The sequence below is a fragment of the Gossypium arboreum genome, chromosome 4 (assembly GCF_025698485.1).
Source record: "Gossypium arboreum isolate Shixiya-1 chromosome 4, ASM2569848v2, whole genome shotgun sequence".
Taxonomy (NCBI): Eukaryota; Viridiplantae; Streptophyta; class Magnoliopsida; order Malvales; family Malvaceae; genus Gossypium; species Gossypium arboreum.
This window is the reverse complement of record NC_069073.1, coordinates 8,522,547-8,545,709: the sequence shown is the minus strand read 5'-3', so window position 1 is coordinate 8,545,709 and position 23,163 is coordinate 8,522,547. Positions and strand designations below refer to the sequence as shown.

The following is a 23,163-nucleotide window of genomic DNA, read 5'->3' as shown; positions in this document are numbered from 1 at the left end:
TCGAGTTGTCTCCCCACACGGTGTAAGGTTGGTACGGGGTGTATACGGTTGGATATGGTTGGGTTTCTGCATAAACATGTAATATCTGTTCTGTTCTGTTATGGGCCTATGGGCTTTATTTTGAATTCATTCGGGCTAACACCAACTTATTCTATTTCTGTGGTTTGAGCTGATATAGGCTATGGTTGGGTTATTTTACACACCGAGTTTCCCAAACTCACCCTTTTATTTTCATCCACGCAGTAATCCCCAACCATAGTGGGCTTGGAGTCGTGAGGGAATTGAGTGGCCACCCATTCGAAAGTTTGATTTTCTTCCGTGAACTGGACATCCTTTTATTTACGTTTGAAGTTTTGGGTTTTAAATGTAATAAGGCCGCTTATTTATTTTGATGGTTTTTTTATGTATTACTAAGATAGGTAATACTTATTTTAACTGTTGAAATTGGATAGCTTTAGGCGCGTTTTCAAAAACAACAGTTGATTTCAAAATAACAAGACAACAAGCAAAGCTTCCGAATGAAAGTATTTTCCAAAATTAATCACTTTTCCTAAAATGACTTAATCAAATCGGTTTCCTAGAAATATCCATGACGTTAAAATGTGGCAATGGCGGTATGCATGTCTAGGATTGGACCCGAAGGAGCTTGGTATAGCGATCAGATGGACTCACCACCTCTTTTCCGGTTTCCTACCGGTGCATGACTTCCATTCACTTTAACCTTTAATAAATTAATCTTTTGAACATCAAGTACGATTTTCTGGACTTAGAATGGAATTTTTTTTTTTACGTTTTTGATGTGGCATGCCGGATCTGGCCATCACTTCTGGGCCGGGTTTGGGGTGCTACATTTTCAAACTCTCAAAGGCTTAATAATGGACTCTATGCATGTTAATGATGTATCATTTTATTATTTGAAATGTTTGAAATGAATGATTAGATTACGATTATTCGGTAATGTCCTGAAACCCTATTCCTACGATGGATACGGGTTAGGGGTGTTACACGATCCACCTTTCCTTTCTTTCTCTCGCTTCTTCTTCTCTTCTTTTTTACTTTATTTTTTATTTTTAAAGCCTCTGGCCATCGCTTCTCTGTTGCTGCTCTCCAACGCCAAACCGAGCCACCACCGTTGAATCATCTTGAAATTTAACCGTGGCTTCTCCTCACCCAAGGCTCAACCTATTTTCTAAACGGACCTTATTTTTTTGCTTAAGTCCATTTTTTAAGCTTATATTTTTACTCAAATCCTCCTACTCTTCCAATAGTCATTAGTTCTAGTGACATCCAAAAACACAATCATGATAAGTCTTTAATGGAGATAACTAAAGCGATGAATGGTGATATCCAAAAATTTGGATTGATAAGTTTTTGATGATGATAATTAAAGCCTAAACATGTGTAACAGCCTGATTTTTGGGGCTAGCCGAAATAGTGGTCTCGGGACCACAAATCCAAATTTAAAAAAGTTATTTAATTATTATTTCGGAGTCATAGCATGTTATTAGTAGTGTATGAAAAATTTGATGGGTCAATTTTGACGTTTATAAGCCCAATTGCAAAAAAAAGGACTAAATCGCATAAAGTGCAAAAGTCTTAAATTGATAGCTAAAGGTGTTAAATTATTATGAATCTTAATTTGGAGTCTTTAAAGGGCAAAAAGACCTTATATCTTAGCTTGGCCGGCCATGGGAGATAAAAATATTGAAAAGTCAACATTAGGTAAATGAATGACATAATGTGTAATAAAATAACGCCTAAGCCTAGCTATCATCTTTTTTTTTTCTTTCATTCTTCCTTCTCCCACCAGTTTTTCAGCCAGGTGTTTTGAGCTTAAAAAATTTCAGCAACTTATTCCTCTTGCAAGTAAGTGATTTGCATAATTTTTGTTGATGATTTTTATATTTTTGGAACCCTTGAAGCATAAGTTTTCTATTAAGGGGACTATTCTGCAAAATGGTGGAGAGTTTAGGGTTTTTCCATGAAAGCACATGTGTAGTTATCTAAAATTTTATGGAAGAATATGAGTATTAGATATGTAATAAATAACTTTTGTGAAAGGATTTCTCATGAAAATCCTAGTAGGGACTATTTTGCATAAGTTGAAAGTTTGATGATAAATGTGCAAGATAGTGGAAATTTTGGATTGTTATAAGAGTAAAAATGGTTTGGATAAGCTTTTGATAGGAAGAAATTCGATAAAAATTAATTTTCGGACCTAGGGGTAAAATAGTTATTTTACAAAAGTTTAGGGGCAAAATGGTCATTTTGCACAAGTATAGATTATTGGGTGCCTAGATCGATAAAGTGATTAAATTTGTGAATTTTTGTTATTATAGATCAAGAAATACCAAATTCAAACTTAGACGAGAGAAGGCCAAGCAAATTGATTAAATCGTTTAGACACCATATTTTGTAACCGAGGTAAGTTGTATGCAAATATTACAACTACATTGTCATTATATGCGATAAGTTAATTTAGCATGAATTACTTGATTGTGGAAATGAGAAGGCATGATGATAATTAAGATAGTGGAATTCCCATTTGAACCATGAGAAATAAATCGGATATTCATGCCATGACGTATGAACTATTGTAAGCTAGTGTAAGACATGTCTAGGACATGCATCAGCCACATTACGAGTTAAGCTAGTGTAAGACCATGTCTAGCACATGGTATCGGCAGTGAGACGAGAGCTAATGTAAGACACGTCTGGGACATGCATCAGCGTTAAGATGTAAGCCAGTGTAAGACATGTCTGGGACATGCATCGGTTACGAGTTAAGCTAGTGTAAGACCATGTCCAGGACATGGCATCGGCATCCTATCCCATTTTGAAGCTTATTAAATATTCGATAATATTCTAAATGGTTTAACAGTGAGAGTTATGGTTTAAAATTAAGAGAAAAGTATAACCGTGTTATGAATGATATAGGTACCTATTCGGTATGTATGAGACGTGAGTTCAAAACATATTATATGATGTGTAGTGGGATGTGATGAGTAAGTTATGCTTATAACTATTTTATATTAAGAGCATGTTGATGAATGGTATAGTTGTTGCTATGTATTTGCATGCTTCTTATTGAGCTTTATGCTTATTCCCTCTCTTTTCTATTTCTTTATAGTGTCGCCTAAATAGCTCGAGGATCATCGGATGTTGAAGGCTACGATCACACTATTATCCTGAACACTCGATATAGTTAAGATTCTTATTTTTGCATATGGCATGTATAGGGCTAGAATTTAATGTTGCGTGTCATTGAGAAATAGCCAAATGTGTTGGCCTGGAATGAATACCTTTAATTTTCTATAAGGCCATAAGTGATGGTCAATACTCATTTTTATATTCATAAATAGAATATGATATTTTCATGGATGAGTATATTGCACAAATGAAATGTTGTCCATTGTGGCTATTTTGGCTATGTGATGTACCCTTGTATTGGCATAGAGTGATTTTATGCAGGTTATGTATGTAAGGGTGGCAAAGAGGCTTGGTAAATAGCCTCATTTTGTCCACACGGGTAGGCATATAGGCGTGTGTCTAGGCCGTGTGTGACACACGGCCCACCGCATAAGCGTGTGATCCGGCCGTGTGTCCCCTGCATGTAAAATTTACAAGTCAGTATACATGATAGTAAACACACAGGCAGAGACACGGCCGTGTATCTCAGCCATGTGAAGGGCACAGCCTAGCACACGGGCGTGTACCTTGGCCGTGTGACCCTTAAGAATTGCTGACATCAGAAATAGAATGTCCAGGTTTTGCACATGGGCGTGTCATGGTCGTGTGAAGGACACGAGCCAAGGACACGGGCGTGTGCTAGGCCGTGTGAAAATCCCTGTAAGTGTGAATTTAGAATTAATTCCACACGGGTAGAGGATACGAGTTTGTCCTTGTATTGTTTAGGTCGTGTGAGCCACACGGGCCAGTAGTATGACCATGCCGAATTGGTCACACGGGCGTGTTGCCCCTCCCACACGGACGTGTGCCCCTGTGTCTAGTAATATTTTTCAGAGTTCGTGGAAAGATCCGAATCATTCCCGAATGGTTCTAAATGAACGTTTGGAGCCTCGTAGGCCTTTAAGATGAAGTTCTTGATAAAGATCGGAAAAGTTTTAAATTTGACCTAATTTTGGCGAGTTGGAAACGTGTGAATGTATGTGTTCAAGTTAGATAACGCCTCGTATTCCGTCCCGGCGTGAGGTATGAGTGTGGGGTGTTACAGCATGTAATAAAGAGTTCATAATTCTAGAAAAAGAAAATTACTTTTGGTCTTTGCATCGTTCCTGGTTCCTAATAATAAATAAAAAAGATTTTTGTAACCATATTTTATCCCAATTAACTTTATGTCAACCTCAAATTGAGTTTGATAATATTATTATTTATTCATAATTTGTTAATACTTGAATTAAAAGGAAAGTAATAAAAAAATAAAATAAAAGTTAAAAGTTTAAGTGGTTTTGATTGTAATTTTATAATAGAAAATATAATTTCACCATTTTAATAGTCTATAATTTTATAATTTTAAAGGATTAAATCAAAATTTTAATATTTTTAAAGGATTAAATCAAAATTTTAATATTTTTAAAGGGCTAAAGTATAATTTTACTTTTACTAATTTAAAATTTTAAAATTTTAAAGAGTTTAAATAAAAAATTCCATTTTAAGGAAGCTTGAAGCTACTCCCTGATTTATATGATATATTATATGGATAAATAAAATAAAATTTAGATAAACTACAAAAAATAGTCATTTTTGTTTGCCTCAGGATTATATTTTAGTCACATATGTTTAAAATGTTACGTTTTAGTCATTTACGTTATCGTTTTGTTACGAAGTGGTCACTCTATTGTTAAACTCCGTTACTTCTCTAACGACGGTCCTACATGGCAGTCTAAATGGGTTTAAATGCCAACTTGAATGAAAATAAGTTTTTAATTAAATAAATTTAATTTGGACTGCCACATATTACATCCAAGTTGGCATTTAAAACCCATTTGGACTACCACATAGGATTGCGGTTAGGGAGGTAATGGAGTTTAACGGTAGAGTGACCACTTCGTAACAAAATGATAACATAAATGACTAAAACGTAACATTTCAAATATAAGTGACTCAAATATAATATAAGATAAATAAAAGTGACTTTTTTAAAATTTATCCCAAAAACTTCTCTTTTTCAAATTCTGTTTAGGTACATGTTTGATATTTCGAGGTTTTTCTTTTTTAAATTCTATTTTGGTGAATTTACATTCTCTACTCATGTTTGTTTAGGTACAGTTTCCGTTAATAAAATTAATGACATCATTCACAAAATTACTACTATATCATTTCACCAATTATTTACAATGATAGAAGGTGAATTAAAATTCTATTTTACAATAAAAGTATAACATTTTAGTAAAATTTTAAGTTTTAATTAATTCATTCAATTAAATAAATTCAATTAAGTAATTAAATAAAAATTTTAAATTCAGTATTTCTAAAATTTAAGGCAACATGTAATTAACAATGTATTGATTTCGGGCATTACCAACTGCTATAATTTTCTTCATATATAATTGACTCTTGAATTTAAATTTATCTTTTTAAAAGAATTTTTTTAAAAATAATTTATAAGTGGTTGATCACACCTAAAAATAAAAATTGATATCAACTCTTATTTTCTTAATAGAAACCTAGTGTTTTAAAAATAAAATCAAATTTCCTCAAATTCATCAAATTAATTTTGTGAGAAAAAAAAATAGACAACCTAAAATGGCTGCATCGTAATTTTATATATATATATATTTTTTTTTCAATGTACTTCTAAGTCCCAAATTAGATAAGACAATATTTAATCCTTTACATGGTAAAAATTAAATTCAAGTTTAGGTTTAATCATGATTGTTTGAATCAGGTCAGATTAATTGGCCGGACCCATCGAATTAGGAATTAATTGATGAAAGATATTAAATTATTGGATTTGAGAACCTATATAGATTAATTGAACTGATTAAATAATTGGACCGACGAATGGAGAACCTAAATGTTTAATTTGAAAACATTGAGATTAATACGAAAAGAAAAAACTCAAAGGGAAAATTGCAACTTTCTTGTTGATCCAGTCTAGTCGTCCCCAGCCCTAAACGGTTATTAAACGTTGCATATCGTGTAATCCGACGGTGAATAAATAAAACCTTAATTTTTGAACAATTAATCTGACGGTTTAGAAAACAACACCAAAAACTAGCCGTTATACAGAGCATCAACCTCTAACGGAACTTTTCTTCTTCGTGATTTCCATGTGTTTCTTCTCATTCCTTCTTTCATCAAAAGCTCCGAACTGTCTCTTGTTTTCTCATCAATCTTAAACCAAAACCCCATTTTTTTTTTTTTAAATTTTTTGGAAGATTTCTTTTTTTTTTTTCTTCACCCATGGAGGTTGCTAAGCATTCAAAACAGGGTACTCCCGTGAAAGATTCAGGAGGGAATTCTGGATCAAAAACTCGAAAGTTTTCGAAACTTTCCGAGAATTCAAATCCAAACATCTCTGCTACAAAATCTTCAAAATCCCAGAAATATTCTTCCAAGGATCCGGTAGTTTACTCACCAAGAAACAAACTTAGGGAAAGAAAGTTTGTGGTGGCTAAGAAGAAGTTAAAGAAAGAAAGGTCTGATGATTCAAATCCAAATGTTGGGATTGACTGCAAATGTAAAGAGAAGTCTAGTGGGAATTCAAAGAAATGCCTGTGTGTCGCTTACGAGAATCTGAGAGCATCTCAAGAGGATTTTTTCAAGAACAAAGCTGAAACTGAAGTTGAAGTTGAAGTTGAAGAAGAAGCAATGGACAGTGTGCCTGAAGCTGGGAAAGTTATGAATTTGGTTAAGGCCTTTGAGAGGCTTCTTACGACACCAAATTCGAAGGAATCAGAGGATAGGAGTGATGAAAAGGAACCAAAAGAAGAGAATGATAATAACAAGAAGAAGAAGGCATTGAAATGGCCATCAGAATTTGTTTTGACCGCCGAGAACCTTGGTCTGGATCGGCGTTTCTCAGCGTCTTCTTCTTCTTCGGATAGCAGCAGCCAAGGAAGGTCAGTGAAGCAATTGATGGATTAGTTCTTAGATTTGGGTTTTATTTATTTTTTCTTTTTATATTGTTACTTTATTTGGCAGTGTTTCAAGCAGGGCTTCTAATGGAGGTCGAAGAAGCCAAAGAAATGTAAGTAACCTCTCACTTCTGCTAATTTATTTTCTCTTCTTACCACGTTGAATGTTTAATGATGTTTTTGGGCCCATAACATGTTTCCAAGAGGTCTTATGAATTAATCTTTTAGACCTCTTACCTGCAAGCTATTTTTCAAGTTTCTCCTATATAGGACTTAAGGATCAAAGATTAAAGTGTTAATTTACTTGCTTTTATGGCATCTTTTCTAAGTTCCTCCTACTCAGGTGTGAGTTTCGGATAGGATTATGAGTTCAACACAGACATGTTTGAATTCTTTAAATTTTTTTCATATGTTTGGAGGGTACTTAGAGCATCATATCCTATATAAATATCCAAAAAAGTTTATGATAAAATGCAAATATAAAGGTATTTTATTGCATTGTGGCTCATGACTTTTTTGTATCCATTCATGTGTGGGTTTTAGAGCTCTGAGTCTCTCGGGACAACTGGTGGGAGGAGAGGGAAAAAGCAGGACAAGCCAACTTCCCAGAAACCATTCAAGCTAAGAACTGAGGTTTCATCTTTTAACTTGAATCTCTGTTAATCAATCTAGACCAGGTATATTATTCATATTGGTTTGGTATGTTACAATTTTGGATTGTTGGTTAACATTACAGCAAAGAGGGAAAATGAAGGAAGGCGAATTCATGAAGAAGATCCAAGAAATGATGGTGGAAGAAGAGAAACAAAGGATCCCAATTGCTCAAGGCCTCCCATGGACAACAGATGAACCTGAGGTTTTTAGTCCTTAAAAGAGTTAGACCTTAAATCCCAAACTAGAAACACCCTCTCAATTTTGCATTGATGCAGGTGTTGATAAAACCTCATGTCAAAGAGAATACAAGATCAGTAGACCCGAGACTCCACTCTGAAATTCGAGCGTCGGAGCGTTCAGAGTTCGATCTTCAAGTAGCTGAGAAGATGATTCTAATAAAACACTATAAAATGGAAAGGGAGAGGCGGGACAAGGTAAGGAAAATTATCAGAAAAATGCATGCATGATTTCTTAAGGTGATATCATTATTTAGCAGGGACTGTAACATCGATCCTTTTGATCATGCAGATGGCAGAAGAAGAAGAGATAAAGAAGTTGAGAAAAGAGCTCGTTCCAAAAGCACAGCCTATGCCTGTCTTTGACAGACCTTTCCTTCCTACAAGGTAAAGGTTAAAAATTCATATGAATATCTCCATACTCATATTCGAATTATATTGACGAGGGGCTTTGTTTTGGAAGGTCCTCAAAGAATCCAACAATGGCAAGAGAGCCAAAGTTCCATATGCCACAACATAAGAAGACAAAGTTCTGTATATAATGGACTGACATGAAGCAAGAGACTATATTCTCCCATTTTTCTTAAAGATTTGTATATTAGCAACCAATTTAGCTGCATTTTTTTTGGAAGAATTAAAGGCATGAATGAAGGTCTCATTCTACAATTTTGTTCTCTAAAAAAATCGTGGACGTAACGATGTTATGACGATCATTGTGGTAATAATGTCATCGATTTTTTGAGTTTAAATCGTCAAAGTAGTTGAGCAAGAATTAATCTATTTCACCATTCGTAGGCGTCGTTACAGGGATTTTTAAGCTCACTTCTCCTCATAAACAATCTACTTCTTACTTCTTCACTCTCCAAATTCCACTACAAACCTCGAAAAATTTCGAATACAATATTCAAAAATGGCGATCAAACAGCTACTCTCTCTAGCTCGTCGGTCCCGCAAGCCTTCCTCTTCTTTAACCGTCGCTCGATCGTCCCACTCCACCGCAGCCCCTCCTCCACCGACTGCCATGATCTACGACCGGTTATCCCATTGCGTCAACTCAAGGCTCCGAAAACTTGAACACCCCGATTCCCGTTTCCTCAAATATGGATCCCCTCACCCGACCCAAACTTCCCACACCCACATCCTATCTTCGCCGGAAACCAGAATTACAACGTTGTCCAACGGCCTCCGCGTGGCCACGGAATCGAGTTTGCATTGTCGAACAGCGACGGTTGGGGTGTGGATCGATGCAGGGTCGAGGTTCGAGTCGGAGGAGACGAATGGGACGGCCCATTTCTTGGAGCATATGATATTGAAAGGGACGGAGAAGAGGTCGGAGGGGGCATTGGAAGAAGAGATTGAGAATATGGGAGGCCACTTGAATGCTTATACTTCGAGGGAACAAACCGCTTATTACGCCAAAGTTATGGGTAGTGATGTCCTTAAAGCCTTGGATATATTGGCTGATATTTTGCAGAATTCCAAGTTTGAAGAACGTAGTATTAGTAGACAAAGGGATGCGATACTAAGGGAAATGCGGATGCAGGAGGTAGTTCTAAAGTTTTAAACTTTATGGGGGGTTTCAATAAACTCTAATGGGTTTTGCTAAATGATCTTGTACCTTGTTCTATGTTGATTTTATTCAGAAACAACGCAATTATGTTGGGAAATATTGTAGGTGGAGGGTCAAACACAGGAAGCTGTTTTTGACCACTTGCATTCAACTGCTTTCCAATACACTCCTCTTGGTAGAAATATTCACGGACCTGTTGATAATATTAAGAAGATCACCAAAGACCATCTGCTCGACTATATTCAGACACACTACACTGCTCCTCGAATGGTATGCGGTGATATGGTCGAGTCGTTAAAACCAATGAACATGGTTTTGATTCCATTGGTTTCCTAGCATACCATTGTAGGTTCTTATAAATGTGTGTTGTTCGGTAAATTTTTGCAGGTCATTGCTGCATCTGGAGCTGTTAAGCATGAAGAAATTGTTGACCAAGCAAAGAAGTTGTTTACCAAATTATCATCAGATTCAACCACTGCTACTCAGCTAGTTGCGAAAGAACCGGCCAGTTTTACTGGTTCAGATGTAGGGGTGTAATTTCTCTAATAAGTTTCAAACTTCCTTTTTCATTCAATGTCTTATGCTCTCAAAGGTTTTTTCTTTGGAAAAAACCAGGTTAGAATTGTTAACGACTATGTTCCTCTAGCGCAATTCGCGGTTGCTTTTGAGGCAACAGCATGGACAGATCCGGATTCCATTGCGCTAATGGTAATGCAGGTGATGCTGGGGTCATGGAGCAAATTTGCTGGGGGTGGAAAGCACATGGGGTGAGCTTTTTTCCTCACATCGAATCACTTTTTTAAACTGAACACTGCTTTGGCAGTCTCGGAACGAGACTCTTCTGTAGCAACGATGTGTTGATTAGTTTGAAAAATCCTTTAAACAGCTCCGAGCTGGCACAAAAAGTTAGCATTAATGAAATTGCAGAAAGCATGATGGCTTTCAACACCAACTATAAAGATACTGGTCTTTTTGGTGTATACGCTGTTGCCAAGGTGAGGTTTGCTACTTCCTTTCTTTAATTACCTCTGCCTCCCCGGCATACGTTCGTTTAACTAAACTGTTTTACTTTTATACCAAAAATGGTTGCCTTCATGATGATGGAGTACTAAGCTTTATGTTCTTTTTTCAGCCCGATTGTTTGGGGGATTTAGCTTATGCTATTATGTCTGCAATAACCAAGTTAGTTTATCGAGTTTCAGAAGCTGATGTGATTCGTGCTCGTAATCAGGTAGCAACGGTTACTGTCATCTTTTCTTCATGTTTGATAAATAACTCGTCAATCTATTTTGCCTAATATGCTTAGTTACTTTTAACTTTTTGCAGTTAAAGTCATCCTTGATGCTTCATACAGATGGAACTAGTCCCGTAGCCGAAGATATCGGATGCCAGGTTCATTTCCACACATGAAGTGCTTTTGATTCCATTGCTGCCTGCATAAGTCTTTTATCAAGCGATTTCCTCATGCTGACCATGTTGCAGGGCTAGTGGCTATGCTTTAGCTTTTGTGGCAAGAAATAAACATATACTGTCATTTATTCCTCATTTTAGTTACTTTTTCTGCGTTAATCTTTCTTTCTTGCAGCTACTTACATACGGCCGGAGAATCCCGTATGCTGAATTATTTGCTAGGATCGATGCTGTTGATCCAGCCGCCATTAAACGAGTTGCAAACCGATTTTTCTATGATAGGGTAGGAACTGCAACTGAACCTTGGCTCAAGCTAATGAATTTGAATGGGATGAAATACTGAAATTGCAGGGTATAAATGATCTAATGCCGTTTATGTTGGGTTTTGCAGGATATGGTGATTGCTGCGATTGGCCCAGTCCAAGATTTGCCAGACTACAACTGGTTCAGACGCCGCACCTACTGGAACCGATATTAGATTATCTTGCTTTAGTTTGATAATGGTACAGCATCTTTCGTGGGCAATCGAAACCAAAGGTTGGCATTTTTTTTATTCAATTTTTAGGATCCTTTAGCTTTATTGTTATTTAATAAAAACATGTTTCAGCGTTTTTGTTGAAAATTACAAGAAATTTTTGATGTTGATAATGTTTGGGTTGCATTTGTATATTTGGATCTTACCTCTAAATGGCATTTTTTTCTTAGCTAAAAAAGAAAAAGAAATAAAAAAGAGTACGCATACTTTATCAGTAAAATTCAGTGAAATAAAATCTTGGTTAAGGAAAAATAATATAACACGTATTTATTGCTAGTCATAACATCACATGATATAAAATATTATACGTATTTTAATTTTGAATATTGACTTTTCAAATGATCATTTGAACATATTTGTTAAGAATTTAATCATTATTTTTGAAAGTCATGAGAGGAGAATTTTTGGAGGAATATTTTGATTGTAATCGTTTTAAAAATACATATGTTTAAATCAAATTAATCCATATAAATAATTTCTAAAATTTTATATGCTTTCTTTCAAGAATATTAATATAAACTTTTACTATATAGTAATTCATATAAAAGATTATAATAACAAGCATTAGACCTATATCAAATCTTTTATAAATGGCTAGACTAACAAAAATATCCAAATATTATTACATCCACGGTAGAAAATATAATTCCTTTCATAATCATTCCTAGAATTTAGCAAAAAAAAATTCATATTTCTTATCTTATTTTCGTAAAACTACTTATTTGTACCCCACTACTTTATACATTTAGATGTTTGAACTCTTGATCTAAAAATTTATAAATTTAATTTCACTTTAATTACATCTTTATAATTATATTTCTTAATAAATTTATTCAATATCCTCATTTTCTTAAATTATTAATTATTAATTTTGCTAAATCAATTCAAGTGGGTGGAGTGAAGTAAGTCATTTATCGCTATTTTATTATCATATGTTAAATGGAGGACAACATAGTTTAATTAATTATTAATATTTTAATATAATAATATTAATATTTTTAGATTATGACAAATTCACGTGGATGAAAAAAATTATGTAAAAAATATATTTATAAAAATATTATATAAAAATCAAATAAGATTTTGATCAAAATAATTAAGTTGAACATTTAAAGATTATAGTGTCCAAGTTCAAATTTTACCATAGTAATATTTTATATAAGAAAATACTCATATTAATATTTATTATTTTGTAAAAATAATGAGCTTTTAATTATTTTCTAATTTAGTTGTTTTTAGTTAACTCGTGATACCATTTTAATTAGGAGTTTAAATAATAGTATAGTTAGATATATTTAAAAGTTTAATTAATTTTCAGTCCCTATACTCTTTGAACTTTTGAAATTAATCTTTCATGCTTAGAGGTGTTCATGGACTGGTTTAAAGCTCAATTTTAAAATAAAAATTCCAAACTTTAGTCCAAATTAATCTGTCCGAAAAGCTCATATTATTATTTAAAAATAATAAATTAATAAATTATATAGTTTTATAATATTTATTTTATAATTAAATTTAATTGAAATATTTAAAAAAATATATTTTTTATATTCAAGCTATCCTATAAACAAAAACTTCTTCTTGGTAGATTGAATCGAGTAGACTACTCGACCCTAGAATAATTTTGGTCACACGTCGGTTAAATTTGAATATGTGATATTCAATTATTAAAGCATATATTAAAATTAAAAGAAAAAGAAGAGGAGAAGACAGAAGGTGACAGACGGCGTGGTAGGGTTGTGAACGTAGTTGAGGTTAGTTAAAACCATCACATTTCATGATTCTTCCTTTTTCCTTCTCTTCTTCGTTATTATCGAACTATCAATAAACAAATAATAGCACTCCACTTTTTCTCTTCATTTTTACTATAAACCTGCATTTTCTTTATTTATATAAAGGAAAACAATATTTCTTGCTTAGTCCTTCTTTGGGTTGTTTTTTTGTTTGGTTTTTCCTCAGATTTCTCTCCCATTTCTTAAATTTCATCGCCTTCTTCTTCTTCTTCTTCTTCTTCTTCTTCTTCTTCTTCTTCTTTTTATATCTTTCTTACCTTCTTGTTTATATATAGAGAGCTGAAGCCAGTTCTGGTTTGCTTTAAACCACAATAAAAATGGCTTCTTCACTCTCTTTTCCATGCCCCAAGATCTCTTCTTTTTCGAAAACAAACCAGCAAACCCAAACTCACAAGGGTTCTTTGTCTCTTCCTCCAACTTCAAATTTCAACTCCAAATCTTGCTTGTCATTTGGATCTTCAATCCGCGTACCTGCATTTTCAGCATCTCAGGTTGGTTACTTTCATACTTTTTTGTTTTTGCTTTTAATTCTTTGAATGAGAACGGGACTTGAGTTTATGGGTTTTTTTATTATATTTTACTGGTTATGCTTAGGGATCTGAATTTTGTAGTTTTATTATGAAACAATGGTTGAATAAATTATTACTACACAGAAAGAAAAAATGCTTTTTTTTGCCAAAATTTTCAGCATATCTTATGAATTATCTTTGTGTATTCTGTTTTAAGATTGAAATTATTTTTTGAAATTTCAATATTTAAAATTGGAAGTATTGCTTATATAGATAGATGAGTTCAAGTATTGAAGACCTCGATAATTTAGATACTTTTTTTGGTGGTATTTTGATGTATTATTTTTACTGAATTAAGAAAGAAGTAGTATATTTGATCATAGTTCTTATACATAATGGTAATTCATATTCTGATTTTTGTTTTCTTTCTTGAATTACGGAGACCATTTTCTAGGCTTCTTTATGTGCATTGTCTAAAATCATGGCTTCTTATACATATATTTCTTCTTTGCAATCAACGTGTCTACGAAAATCATATTGCATAACCGGTTCGTATGATCATTAGTGGCGATTCGCAGTTCGTTTTAGTAAATTGTTTAATTCATTGGTTGATTAGGTATCTGGCTGTCGTTTGCAGTGGCCTAATGATGGGAAGCAAACTACAGTCTTCGCAAGCCATACGCAGCTTAACGAGGTGTGTTTTTCACAGTGAAGTTGAAATTTAATATTTTAGACGAGATCTTATCCACGTCTATTTAACCCGCTTTGTAAAAATTAAGGTTGCTGCAGAGAAATCATCGAATTCTGTAGCGGTTGTTGACATGAAACCTAAAGTTGCATTGCCTGAGGAAGATGATAAAAAATCCGCAGAGAAGGCTATTCCAGATGCTGCGGCAATTTCAGAATTCATGGCGCAAGTTTCAGACCTTGTAAAGTAAGTTGATTGAATCGTTTTCGCTTTTGTGTTTGTGAGTAGACTTGTGTAAATGTGTGTTTGACAAGAATAATCAATTTCATAATTGATTTTTATTTTACTTTTGATGAGTAGACTTGTTGATTCACGAGATATTACGGAGCTGCAACTGAAGCAATCGGATTGTGAGCTTGTCATAAGAAAGAAGGAAGCTTTGCAGCAGCTGGAATCAGCATCTCCAATTGTCATGCAGCAGTACATGCCTCAACCGACGTTTCAAACCCCAGCTCCAGCAGCCCCAGTAGCAGCTCCTGCTCCTGCTAACCCAGCCCCTCCAGCAGCAGCACCTTCGTCACCTCCCCCTGCTAAAGCGGTTGGTTCTTCTCATCCGCCCCTTAAATGCCCCATGGCTGGAACGTTCTACAGGAGCCCTGCACCGGGTGAACCACCATTTGTTAAGGTAAGTGTCTGCAGTTTCCATAGTTTCTGCTAATGTGCAAAGATTGTAATACTCCTAAATGGTGTTTCAGGTGGGAGATAAAGTACAGAAAGGCCAAGTTGTGTGCATCATCGAGGCAATGAAACTAATGAACGAAATCGAAGTAAGTTCTTGTCCTCGTATTTCCTTAACATAATGCATCCCTTGACCGTTTGAACAAATTTAATTAAAATTAATCATGCAGATAGATTACCAGTTTTTGAAAGTATTACAATCATTTTTCTTTATTAGTGTTCTTAACTTAATAGTCAACGGTTCTCAATTTTTCGAACTCACTCTCGAATTGATTAGTTACACAGTCATATCTTCCTTATGTTGTTAATTTTTCAACTTCGCAGGCTGATCAATCCGGAACCGTTACGGAGATATTGGTAGAGGATGGAAAACCAGTTAGTGTAGACATGGTAACCTCTTATCCCTGACTCTCTTTATGTCCTAGATTTTAGGAGTGAATATTTGACTGGCTTAAAAATATTTTTCAAACATATAAAACCGACCAAACTAACGGAATTAACCGGAAAAAAATGAATGATTAGTATTTGGTAGACTGGCAGTGCAAGCAGTCTTAAAAAATATTGCCATGTGTTTTTTTGAAAAAAAAAATATTAATTTTTTAATATTTTATAATACTCATATGTGAAGTTTAAAAACTGAACTATCTGATGAATACATTTAAAAACTGAATAAATGGGAGATTTGATTTGTTGGTTTGGCTAAGAAATTTGGTTGTGATTGATTTTGCTTGCAGCCTCTATTTGTAATAGGGGGGTGAATAAAGGAGGAGAGTGGGTTCCGAGGTTACAAACTATGTTTTGATTTACTACTCTGTAATGTTTTCATAAATAATAAAGGTGGTGTACTGTGCTATGCTCTGCAACACTTCTTTGGGGTTTCTGTCTTAGATTTTGGACGTTTACCCTTATATTTATTCCATTGCATTTTCCTCTTTTATAGAAATATAATATCACTATCTCCAATTACCTTGCAAGTTTGGATTTTAAAGACTATATTGTTGAGAAACATAAGTATCTTTGGTTTTAATATTGAATATCTCAATATTTTATTTCGATAATGAATTTGAATATTTCCATACCCCATAATTAAAAATCACCTATTTCAAATATATTAAATTAATTCAAATTATAATTATAATTATAAGACTTTACAATTTTTTGAATTGTTTTAGAATTATTCTTAAGAAAAATTTTAGAAGTACTAAAATAATATTTTAACTATAATTTAAGAATCAAATTATTTATTAACTCTTTAAATTATCGTGTAATCTTATTATTATTATTATTTCATTAAGGGATGATGGAATTCAACTGTGACCATAATGTAACAACCTAATAATATTATAGTTTTTAAAAATTAGTGGCTATTAAGTAATTTTTAAAAGTTAGTGACCAAGGAGGGATTCGAACCAGCGACCTAAGGATTGCTATAAGATAAACCACTACAGTTCTCCGCTCTACCAACTGAGCTAAGGTCGGATTGATATCATTTTACTTATTCTTTATAAATCTTAGGATGAAAAATTATATATTTTATATGAATTTATTTTTGAATAATATTTATTATTATGATAGAAATTGGGCTTTTTATAGTCAGAATTGAGAAACAACAAATAGTTTAAATTTTATCAAAAATAAAATAATTTAATTAGAATTTTGAATTACAAGTGGGTAGTTTATAAAGTTGAAGATTGTTTATTAAATAATAATTTTTTATAAAAATTTCAAATGACAATTATATTTATACCGTTCTTAATATAACGATTTTATCTGTTTTTTTATTACTTCAAATAATTGAATTGATATTTTCGTTTTGGTTCAATTAACATGAATTTAAATACGTTTAAATTTTTTATTTAAGGGTTAATGAAAATTATTATAATATACATTGTATCGATACCACTTTATTTATCTTAATTAAACAAAACAAAACAAAAATTAAAAATAATGTATACATTATAATAATCTATTTAATTTTCATATTCAACATTTTATAAATTTGAAAAACAGGTAAAATTCACTTAGACTTTGAATATTAAAATTGGAGCTTAACTTATATTTTAAATGGTCCTTTTTGTCATAAGTTTACTTTTAGGTAGACCTGAACATAGGCTGGGTTCAAGTTGGGCTAATGTAAAATTCTAGACATATTTTTTAATCTTGAGTTCGGCTTGACCCTACCAAAAAATATGCCTAAAATTTTGTTCAAATCGATACAAATACAAAATGTTAAACCCTATCCCAACCTACCCGTGTTAATTTTTTATATTATTTTTATATATAAATAAATTTAAAAATATAATACATAAATACACTAAAAACATTAAAATAAATGTTTCCCAACGAATTGAAAATACATTAAAAAGTATTTATACTTGAATAACACTAAGATAGTTGTAACTTAACAAACAAATGCCTCTAAAATAGTAGCAAAATTAATAATAAAATAAGAGTTATACAATATTCAAACAATAACAACAAAATAGTAGGAATATAATAGCAAAATAACATCAAAATGAAACAGATAGCATCGAAAAAACTTAGACAAATTTCGGCCGGGTCGGGCCAAGCCTGGTCCAAAAAAGATCTTACCCGGGGCACGACCTATTTAGAAAACGAGTCTTGTTTTTTATCCAAGCCTATTTTTTGGGTCTATATTTTATCTATACCCTCCCACTTTTTAAGGAGCCTTCAGACCTAGCGAGTGACTCGTCCCATATCAAGTTTATTTTTAGAAAATAATATTTTTATCTAAACTCTTTTAAACAATTAAAACTTTCAAACTCAAATAAATAACCTCATTATTGAACAAATCTATTCACTTAATTTAAATATTAAATAAAAAAATAAAATTTGGAGAAGATAATGGAAAATTTTGAGAACCGGACTTGCTTGACATCTCAATATCTCATCGACTCTTCTTCAAAACATAAACGTTTTCGTTGATTATTTTCCATAACTCTTGGGATAATTTCTTAAAATCTTTTAATTCCTTTTGGTATATTAAAATCCGTTTTATTACGTAAATTATTCTCATTCCTAACGAATATTTAAGTTAATTTTTTATTTAATTATATTTTGAGTGTATGAGAATTCATGAAAGATAAAATATAGTTAATTGCATCAAACACTCCTAAATTATGATTCTTATTTTAAATTAGTTCTTAAACTTTAAAACATTCTAATTACATCTTTAAATTATCAATGTTATATCAACAAAGTCCTTTCGTTACAAAAATTGTTAATTTGAGATGTTAAATCTCATGTGACATAATTTAAAATAAAAATTTAAAGAAAAATGAATGCAAAACTTTTGATTTTGAAATTTCTGAAGCTTTTCTAAACGACTAATTATAAAATGTGTTTTATTCTTATAAGAAAGGATTAAACCCAGACCACTTTATTTAGAAATAAGATGAACAACCACCACACCACACTTTATGGTTGCATAGAAACACAATTATATATAAAATTATATAAAAATAATAAAAATGACTAAGTAAATTTAATAAAATTTTTATATAAATAAATTTGATAAAATGAATTTTAAAAGGTAACACACCTATAGTAATTAACCAGACTTTATTAGATGTTTATGTTTTATTAGCTATTTATATTTTATATAAAATATTGTTATAAATAGTAATTTAATTAATCTTAACCAGTGTCATGCAATTGACGCAAGGCTTGTTGATTAAGGTGGAGGTTTTGAATTTTTAGTATCCAAGTTTTAGTACCATATTATGCGTAATTGTGATATGTGGTCTTCATCCTACCATATATGTATGTCATATGTAGGTTTTGTCTAATTTATATTTTATTGTATTTTTATTAATTTGATTTTACATTATACTTTATTGAATTTGTATTTGTATTTGTACTTGTAGCTCATAACTAATTTGGTTTTTTGGCATAATAACTTTTTGGCCTCCAACTTTATAAAAAAATTATTTTAGCCTTTTATTTATTTTTTATATTTTTTAGCTCTTAAATTTGTGTTGTTTGTCAAATCACCCCAAAATGGATGGAAAAATTAACATTTATTGACTTTATTGATGTGACATACACGTGGATTGTCATATAGATACCATGCAAACAATTAATTAGTTTTTTAAAATTTTAAAAATTCAAAAATATTATAAAGATTGCTTTTAAAATAAAAAATAATAATAAAGCATAAAAAAATTATAAATTTTTTAAAAAATATTAATTACTAATGTGACAACAGGTGGCAGTCCATTTGTATGCCATGTCAGCAAAGCTAACAAACGTTTAACTTTTCCATCTATTTTTAAGCGGTTTAACAAACAATACAAATTTAAGGGCTAAAAAAGAAAAAAAAATTAAGTAAAGGGCTAATGAATTAAACTCTAAAAAAATGTTACAAAATCATATCAGTTAGTAACGAAATCCTTAATTAAATAATTAATAGATTTAATTTGGGGGGTGACATTGAGTTAATCCCTTTCTCAGGTAATTAGCGAATAACGTAACGGAAACATAGTAGAAGAAAAAAACTGGGCTGTTTGTTTCCAAATTCATAAAAAACATTAAATTATTTTCCATAATTTCTTAATTCCTTTGCATTAGTTTTGCTGTAATTAACCAAAACCATCGTTTGGGCTTAAACGGGTGAAATTAAAGTCTCATAATTTATAAATTTCCTTTCCTTCTATAATTCCTTTTGACCTATATTTATATGTCAGTTCTTGGCCCCAGATTTTCATCAAAACAATAATAATCTTTTTGCAGCAATGGCTACCCTGAAGCTTTTCTTTTCATTACTTATGGTTACAGTTCATTTGACTTCGTCCATGGCGGCCAATAGGCATATGCTTATGGGTAATCAAATGATTGACTCAAACTGGTATGATGCCCATGCAACATTTTATGGTGATATGAGTGGTGGTGACACCATGCGTAAGTACATATATTGTGTTTTAGTTATTGCAACATTTTATGCTTTGCATTGCGTATGTCGAGATTCAAATCTTGAGACCGTGTTTGGTTATTGTAGAGGGAGCTTGCGGATATGGTGATCTATTCAAGCAAGGGTATGGACTCCAGACGACAGCACTAAGCACAGCATTGTTCAACAATGGTCTCACCTGCGGGGCTTGTTTCGAGATCAAGTGTTTCAATGACCCTCAATGGTGTTATCCGAAAGCCGGCTCTATCATAGTGACCGCAACCAACTTTTGTCCTCCCAATTACTCGAAATCGGAGGGGAACTGGTGCAATCCACCATTAAAACACTTTGATCTATCAAAGCCGATGTTCACTAAGCTAGCGTATTACAAAGCCGGGATCATCCCGGTCAAGTACCGTCGTGTCTTGTGCTACAAGAAAGGTGGGGTTCAGTTCCAGATTAAGGGAAACCCTTACTGGACATTGGTGTTGTTGTACAACGTAGGAGGAGCTGGTGATGTTAAGGATGTTAAAATCAAAGGGTCGAGTACCGGGTCGTGGTTGCAGATGAGTCGCAATTGGGGTGTGAATTGGCAGACGGGAGCGAATTTAGTGGGGCAAAGTTTATCGTTTCAGGTGACTACTAGTGACGGGAAAATGATCAAGTTCGATAACGTTGTGCCAGCTAATTGGCAGTTTAATCAAGTATTTGATGGGAAAACGAATTTCTAGGACAACCTTTTTTTTTTTTTTTTTAAGGTACTTTACAGTTTAGGGTTTTGATTGGTGCATGCCCTTAAGCGTGCATGTTTGTTTTATATGGAACAAGAAATTTAATAAACATAATTGCAAATTTTGAGAAAATGTTGCGCAAAATTATCCTGTTTCATTGACATGTTATTAAAATGTTTAGTCTAACATTTGTTTTCTTACAACTTACATGCAATTACACAAGATTAAGGTTTTGTGTGGTTATACAAAATATCATATTATTACACTAATTATTACATTAGGTAAAGTCTTAATGGCTTTCCACCTGTATGTAACTTGACTATTTTAGTTTCTGAATACTTGATATCAAGTGTTTTGTCGTCAATATAAACTAAATTGATTGAATTCAAAAAGTAAATCTCAACTGTATTTATGTTCCTTCTTAATTTAATTAAAATCAAGTTTTTTTTTACATTAAAGAAATATAAAACAAAATATGTTTTTCATTAAAAATTAATACAAATGGAATAAAATAAATTTAAAAAATTTATTTGTTATGTTATTAGTGAAAATTTTACACTCCATGAATAGAGTGAGTGTAGTAAAAAAAATGGATACATTGTGGTATCAAGTAGAACTAAAATGTTTTACTGCAATAAATTCTGAGTTACCAACCAGAAATTAATTTTTAAAAGTAAACATAATAAAAAAATAAATAGAAAGAAATTCATAGAATTTATGGAATGTGCTTAAATTGTAGCATTTTTATTAAAGGGGCTCAATCATACGGTCTAACATTGGACCATTGCAATGCATTAGTTTCAAAGCTTTAGCCAACCTAACCTTCGGCCTTTCAAGTCGTTCCCAACAAAAGCTGAGGATGAGTTGGGTCCGACTTAAACCAAATTAATTTAAAGCTTGAGTTATCTCTTAATTGAAATGATTTGAATTTAAGATAAATATATTTTTAATTTGAATTAATCTTGATTAGTATTCAATTAATATAGATTTTATCTGATTTAAGTTTGAATTTTATAATGTTTACTTAAGATTCATTCTAATTTTTTTATCATCAAGGTATTTTCCATGTACATATTATGGTACATGATATTTAAAAAAATTTATGGTTACTCATTTCAATAATATCATTTTAATATTCATTCTAGTATAACATGTTTGTTCCTCTCTATGTTAAGATAACACGTTTCTTTTCTTTTTCCTAGGATTTTTGTTTTTTTTTCGGTTAGGGTGAAATCTGGGGTGCGTTAATAGAGTTTTGTGATAATGGAGGAGGATTTGGCGAATCTTAATATCGTTGATGAAGAAAAGGTATCACTACAATTTCAAAGGTATACAGAAGTGGTAGAGGAAGATTATAGGTTATGTTTTGTGGGGTGAGTACTAATGGATAGTGTGGTACATTTTCCGTCCATAAGGACACTACAGCAAAACATGTTTTGTAACACCCCAAACCCGGCCCAGACGTTATGGCCGGATCCGACATGCCACATCAAAGCATTCAAAACATTTTCGATCCAGAAAGAAAACTTACTGAGTGTTTTAAAAGATGATTTCATTATAGGTTAAAGTGAATGGAAGCTGTGTACCAGGTAGGAAACTTGAAAAGAGGAGGTGAGTCCATCGGACTGCTTAAGTACCAAACTCCCTTCGGATCCAATCCTAGACATGCAAACCGCCATTGCCATACCTTAACGTCATGTATATTTCTAGGAAACCGATTTGATTAAGTCTTTTTTAGGAAAAGTGATTAATTTTGGAAAATATCTTCATTGCGGAAGCTTTGCTTGTTTTTGTGTTATTTTGAAATCAATTACTGTTTTTGAAAACGCGTCCTAAAGCTATCCAATTTCAACAGTTAAATATAAATATTACCTATCTTAATAAAACATATAAAAACCATCAAAAATAATTAAGTGGCCTTATTACATTTAAAAACCCAAAACTTCAAACGTAAATAAAAGGATGTCCAGTTCACTAGAAGAAAATCAAACTGTCAGAATGGGTGGCCACTCCGAATTCCCTCACAGCTCCAAGCCCACTATGGTTGGGGATTACCTGTGTGGATGAAAATAAAAGGGGTGAGTTTGGGGAAACTCAGTGTGTAAATTAACCCAACCATAGCCTATATCAGCTCAAACCACAGAAATAGAATAAGTTGGCCTTAACCCAGAACAGAATTCAAAATAAAGCCCATAGGCCTATAACAGAACAGAACAGATATTACATGTTTATGCAGAAACCCAACCCAGATTCATCCATAACACCCCCGTACCAGTCTTACACCATGTAGGGA

The 23,163-nt window shown here is 32.6% G+C and overlaps 4 protein-coding genes across 7 annotated transcripts; all 4 read left to right on the top strand.

Moving 5' to 3' along the window:
• Nucleotides 1-6,290: 6,290 nt before the first annotated feature.
• LOC108459995 (microtubule-destabilizing protein 60-like) lies at nt 6,291-8,762 on the top strand. Of its 2 annotated transcripts, none has more exons than XM_053026850.1 (7): nt 6,291-7,085; nt 7,180-7,213; nt 7,644-7,733; nt 7,837-7,956; nt 8,030-8,188; nt 8,283-8,377; nt 8,454-8,762. In XM_053026850.1, exons 1-7 carry the CDS (start codon nt 6,427-6,429, stop codon nt 8,530-8,532), a joined length of 1,236 nt encoding a protein of 411 aa, XP_052882810.1. In that variant the 5' UTR covers nt 6,291-6,426; the 3' UTR covers nt 8,533-8,762. The 2 variants fall into 2 exon arrangements, with proteins under 2 accessions (XP_052882810.1, XP_017614870.1); XM_017759381.2 differs by having other exon boundaries at nt 7,168-7,213.
• Nucleotides 8,763-8,886: 124 nt separating this feature from the next.
• On the top strand, nt 8,887-11,618 carry LOC108459981 (probable mitochondrial-processing peptidase subunit beta, mitochondrial). Its single transcript, XM_017759369.2, has 9 exons — nt 8,887-9,536; nt 9,666-9,830; nt 9,948-10,085; nt 10,176-10,327; nt 10,447-10,555; nt 10,693-10,791; nt 10,887-10,952; nt 11,146-11,253; nt 11,362-11,618. Exons 1-9 carry the CDS (start codon nt 8,901-8,903, stop codon nt 11,446-11,448), a joined length of 1,560 nt encoding a protein of 519 aa, XP_017614858.1. The 5' UTR covers nt 8,887-8,900; the 3' UTR covers nt 11,449-11,618.
• A 1,564-nt stretch (nt 11,619-13,182) lies between these two features.
• Nucleotides 13,183-16,178, top strand: LOC108458176 (biotin carboxyl carrier protein of acetyl-CoA carboxylase 2, chloroplastic-like). Of its 3 annotated transcripts, XM_053027096.1 has the most exons (8): nt 13,196-13,256; nt 13,571-13,786; nt 14,421-14,498; nt 14,584-14,738; nt 14,853-15,177; nt 15,248-15,319; nt 15,555-15,620; nt 15,965-16,178. In XM_053027096.1, the coding sequence occupies exons 2-8, from the start codon at nt 13,613-13,615 to the stop codon at nt 15,986-15,988; spliced, it is 894 nt and encodes a 297-aa protein (XP_052883056.1). In that variant the 5' UTR covers nt 13,196-13,256; nt 13,571-13,612; the 3' UTR covers nt 15,989-16,178. The 3 variants fall into 3 exon arrangements, with proteins under 3 accessions (XP_017612957.1, XP_017612956.1, XP_052883056.1); XM_017757468.2 differs by having other exon boundaries at nt 13,183-13,786; nt 14,442-14,498; XM_017757467.2 differs by having other exon boundaries at nt 13,183-13,786.
• A 3,720-nt stretch (nt 16,179-19,898) lies between these two features.
• Nucleotides 19,899-21,002, top strand: LOC108460016 (expansin-A23-like). Its single transcript, XM_017759401.2, has 2 exons — nt 19,899-20,150; nt 20,248-21,002. Exons 1-2 carry the CDS (start codon nt 19,985-19,987, stop codon nt 20,868-20,870), a joined length of 789 nt encoding a protein of 262 aa, XP_017614890.2. The 5' UTR covers nt 19,899-19,984; the 3' UTR covers nt 20,871-21,002.
• The last annotated feature ends 2,161 nt before the right edge of the window (nt 21,003-23,163 follow it).